This window comes from Eriocheir sinensis, unplaced genomic scaffold, assembly GCF_024679095.1.
Source record: "Eriocheir sinensis breed Jianghai 21 unplaced genomic scaffold, ASM2467909v1 Scaffold776, whole genome shotgun sequence".
Taxonomy (NCBI): Eukaryota; Metazoa; Arthropoda; class Malacostraca; order Decapoda; family Varunidae; genus Eriocheir; species Eriocheir sinensis.
The window spans coordinates 22,501-26,607 of NW_026112138.1; the positions used below are offsets into that span (position 1 = coordinate 22,501).

General features: G+C 42.8%; 1 protein-coding gene across 4 annotated transcripts in view; it reads left to right on the forward strand.

Moving 5' to 3' along the window:
• LOC126994335 (uncharacterized) overlaps positions 1 to 2,778 on the forward strand; it is a 12,632-nt gene extending 9,854 nt beyond the window's left edge. For 3 of the 4 annotated variants that reach the window (XM_050853664.1, XM_050853665.1, XM_050853666.1), the window contains 2 exons: positions 828 to 1,613; positions 2,223 to 2,778. In XM_050853664.1, coding sequence (XP_050709621.1) covers positions 828 to 1,613; positions 2,223 to 2,618 — 1,182 coding nt within the window. In that variant the 3' untranslated portion in view covers positions 2,619 to 2,778. The remainder of the gene's footprint in view (positions 1 to 827; positions 1,614 to 2,222) is intronic. The other variant, XM_050853667.1, reaches the window with a different exon arrangement.
• The last annotated feature ends 1,329 nt before the right edge of the window (positions 2,779 to 4,107 follow it).

The window sequence follows — 4,107 nt, forward strand, 5'->3', positions numbered from 1 at the left end:
GAGGTGAAACATGATTATATTACTTTGAAGGGAGGGAGGAAAGGCAGAGAGGAGGAAATAAATCAGAAAGGAGGAGGAGGAGGAGGAGGAGGAGGAGGAAGAGTAAACATGGAAAATCAGGCAACAGAGGAAGAGGAAGAAAAGAAGAAGAAGAAGAAATAGTTATAAGAAAGAAAAGGAGAATAAGGAAGAAACAGTTATGAGGAAGGAGGAGGAGGAAGAAAGAGAAGAAGAAGAGGAGGAAGAAGGTGGAGGAGATAGTTAATAGAAGCGAAGGAGGAAGAAGAGGAGGAGGAGGAAGAGAAGAAGACATAGCAATAATGATAATAAGAGGAGAAGGAAGAGGAAGAAGAAAGAGGAAGAGGAAGAGGAAGGAGATAGTTAACAGAAGAGGAGGAAGAGAAGAAGGGGAGGAGGAGGAAGAGAAGAAGACATAGCAATAATGATAATAAGAGGAGAAGGAAGAGGAAGAAGAAAGAGGAAGAAGAAGAAGAAGAAGAAGAAGAGGAAGGAGGAGATAGTTAACAGAAGAGGAGGAAGAAGAGGAGAAATAGCAATAATGTTTGTAAGAAGAGAAGGAAGAGGAGGAGGAAGAAGAAAGAGGAAGAGGAAGAAGAAGAAGAGGAGTTCGTTAATTGAAGAGGAGGAAGAAGAAGAAGAGGAAGAAGAGAAGACATAGCAATAATAATAGTAAGAGGAGGAGGAAGAAAGAGGAAGAGGAAAAGGAAAAAGAAGAAGAGGAGGAGGAGGAGGAGGAGGAGGAGGAGGAGGAGGAGGAGGAAGAAAACAACAAAATATCTAACTCCCAAATTGATGTTGATTCCCAGATGACGAGGAGAGAGAGAGATCACCACCACCATCACCACCATCATCACCACCACCTCCGGCAATGGTGTTTGGTGTTGATCGTCACCCTCGGAGCGCTCACCACCCCAACCGCGGCCGCCCCAAACCCATTTCCCGACGCTAACCCCAATCCCCACCCCAATCCCCACCCCAATCCCCACCCCAATCCCCTTCCTTCCCCAAGCGCCTATCCCTCCCCTTCCCCAATTCCCCAGCACAAGAAGCGCCCCCACATCCCCTTACCCCAGAAATCAACCCTCGGAGTCACCCAGGCCCAGCACAGCTCTCCCCCAGCTCCCTATTCCCCACCACAGCAGGCAGCGTTCTCCTCCCCAGGGTATGATGATCTCGGCTTCACCCCCTTAGGATTAGATGCGGGGAAGGCTCCAATCCCAAAGCAGGTCGCGTTCAGCTCCCCTGGATTTTCGGATTTGGGATTCGATGGGGGATTCAGTCCTAAGCAGGCACCAAAGCAGTCTCATATCCCCGACTTTCCCTCAGGGGATTCAGAGGGATTCAAGTCTTTCTCCCCGTTCTCGGCTAGTCAGAGGGGCAGACAGGGGATTCCAGGGGGAGGTTACGTGGGTTCAGGTGGGGGAGGAGGTGGGGGTTTCACTGGGTTAGGTGGGGGAAAGCCTCGTCCTGGTCCCCCGTCCTCTGCTCCTCCCCAGTTTAACGGACCCCCTTCCTACTCCTCGCCCCCCCATTCCCAGGGTAAGCGCCCCTCGTCTTCCTCTCCACCTGGATTTGATGATTTTCCGTCGCAGGTGAGTTTGTGTGTGTGTGTGTGTGTGTGTGTGTGTGTGTGTGTGTGTGTGTGTGTGTGTGTGTGTGTTGTCTGTCTGTCTGTCTGTCTGTCTGTCTCTCTCTCTCTCTCTCTCTCTCTCTCTCTCTCTCTCTCTCTCTCACACACACCTGTTAGTTTACCTGCCTTCTCTTCTAATTAACTCTCCCTGAGGTGAATCTCTTGTTTCACCTCAATGGGCCGAGTCTTGATTGCTTTAGACTGTGTGTGTGTGTGTGTGTGTGTGTGTGTGTGTGTGTGTGTGTGTGTGTGTGTGTGTGTGTAATAGTTTGAATGGACACTCTCCCTCTATCCCAGTCTCTCTCTCTCTCTCTCTCTCTCTCTCTATTTTCAACCTTTCATCTTGTCACACTTCTTCTCTCTCCCTCTCTCTTTCATTCTCTCCCTCCTTCTCTCTCCCTTACTCCTATCTCTCCATCCGTCTATCTCTCTCCTCTTACTTCCTGTCTCCCTTATTCTCTATCCATCTCTCTCCCTTACCTCTCCTCCCTGACATCCTCTTTCTCTCCCTCTCTTCCTAAAACCACCCATCTCTCTATACAATCACATGCTAATCCTTCTCCCTCCTCAGCCACACACCTTCGGCTACACGGTTCAGGACCCTTACTTCGGGGACAGTCACCAGCACCAGGAAGTCTCGGATGGCGATACAACCAAAGGGGAATACCGGGTCCTCCTCCCTGACGGACGTACGCAAATTGTGAAGTACTCAGCGGACGCCAACACTGGGTTCCGGGCAGAGGTCACTTACGAAGGTGAAGCCAAACCGTATGTTCCTGACGAAGGTGACACGGGAGGCAAGGGAGGGTCGTCTGGTGGAGGAGGTGCCGGGGCCTACAAGCCAAGTGGAGGTGGTGGTGGAGGTGGAGGATACGGAGGTGGAGGTGGGTATAGTGGTGGAGGTGGAGGTGGTGGAGGTGGAGGTGGTGGTGGTGGCTATGGTGGTGGTGGTGGTGCGTATGTGTGAGTGAGTGAATGTGTTTGTGTGTTTGTGTGTGTGTTTTAAATCCATATTCTGTTTGTTCTTTTGATGAGTTTTTATAAAGAGAGAAAGAAAGTGAGAGAGTGAGAAAGTGAGTTAGAGATAGAGAAAATATTGTGTTCTTCTTAATAAATCTTTGATGTTTGTTTATGTTTTATTTCTGCCCTTATTTTGGTGTTTTGGAGAGAGAGAGAGAGAGAGAGAGAGAGAGAGAGACACTTTTTCTCTCCCTCTCTCAGTAAAACGAGTTGGAGACAATATCTTTTTTTTTTATTGAATTTCACGACGACTTTCAATTATTTTTTCTTTCTTTTTTGAACCGAGAAAGAAAAAAAGTTTCCGGAAAGCAAATTGAGAGAAAGTGGTTTTAGACATAAGAAGAAAATGTAAATAATAATAATAATAATAATAATAATAATAATAATAATAATAATAATAAATAATAATAAATATGAGTTTTTTTTTTGGTTACTGTATTTCACTTTTTTGAGTTACGGATGACATGATAAAAATAATATGAAGTTTAAATGATGGAAATAAAATGAACAATTGCATGAAAATAGAAATGAAAATGAGGAAAAGATGAAAGAAAATGAAAAAAATTGGAAGAAAACGAAAATGCGAGATTGGAAAAGAAGAAAATATGAAAAGGATGAAAAGAAAATGGAAAATGAGATGAAGGTAGAATGAAAATGAGGAAAAAGATGAAAGAAAATGAAAAATATGAGAAATGAAAGTGTAAAAAAATGGAAATAATGAAAATTGTAAAATGAAATGAAAAAAAGAAAGCAAAAATGAAGGAAATGAGAAAGAAAACAAAAATGAAGGAAATAAAAAAACAAAACAAAAATGAAGGAAATGAAAACTGAAAATGAAGGAAATAAAAAAAAAACAGAATGAAAAAAATGAAGGAAATGAAGAAAAGAAAAAAATGAAGGAAATAAAAAAAAAACTGGAAATGAAAAAAAAACAAAAATAAAGGAAATGAAAAACAAAAACAAAAATGAAGAAAATGAAAACTGGAAATGAAAAAGAAAACACGAAAGCAGAAAGAAGGAAAAAAATAAAGGAAAAATATGAAAAATACAAAAAAGATAGAAAAAGGAAAGAATGGCCCCTTAAGGGAATGACTAAAAGCAAGCGGAAAACAAACAAACAAAAAAAAAAGGAAAAAAGAAAAAGAAAAACGTAAGAAAACAGAAACGCAGAATAAAACAAATAAAACAAGGAGGCGAATAATGAAAATAAAAATGAACAAAAAAAGAAAATGACAAAAGAAAAAAAAACAAGCATTAAATTCGAATACAAGGTCTAAAATAAAACAATGGTCCCTTAGCGAGTGTCTTTATTGTCTTTGCATCATTTTAAGGGTAGGCGGTGGCCGAAGTGGCAGCGTACTGGGCTCATTTCACGCGTGTGATGACGGACGTTCGAATCCTACGCCCTACCACTCGGATTTTCAGTCACCGCCGGC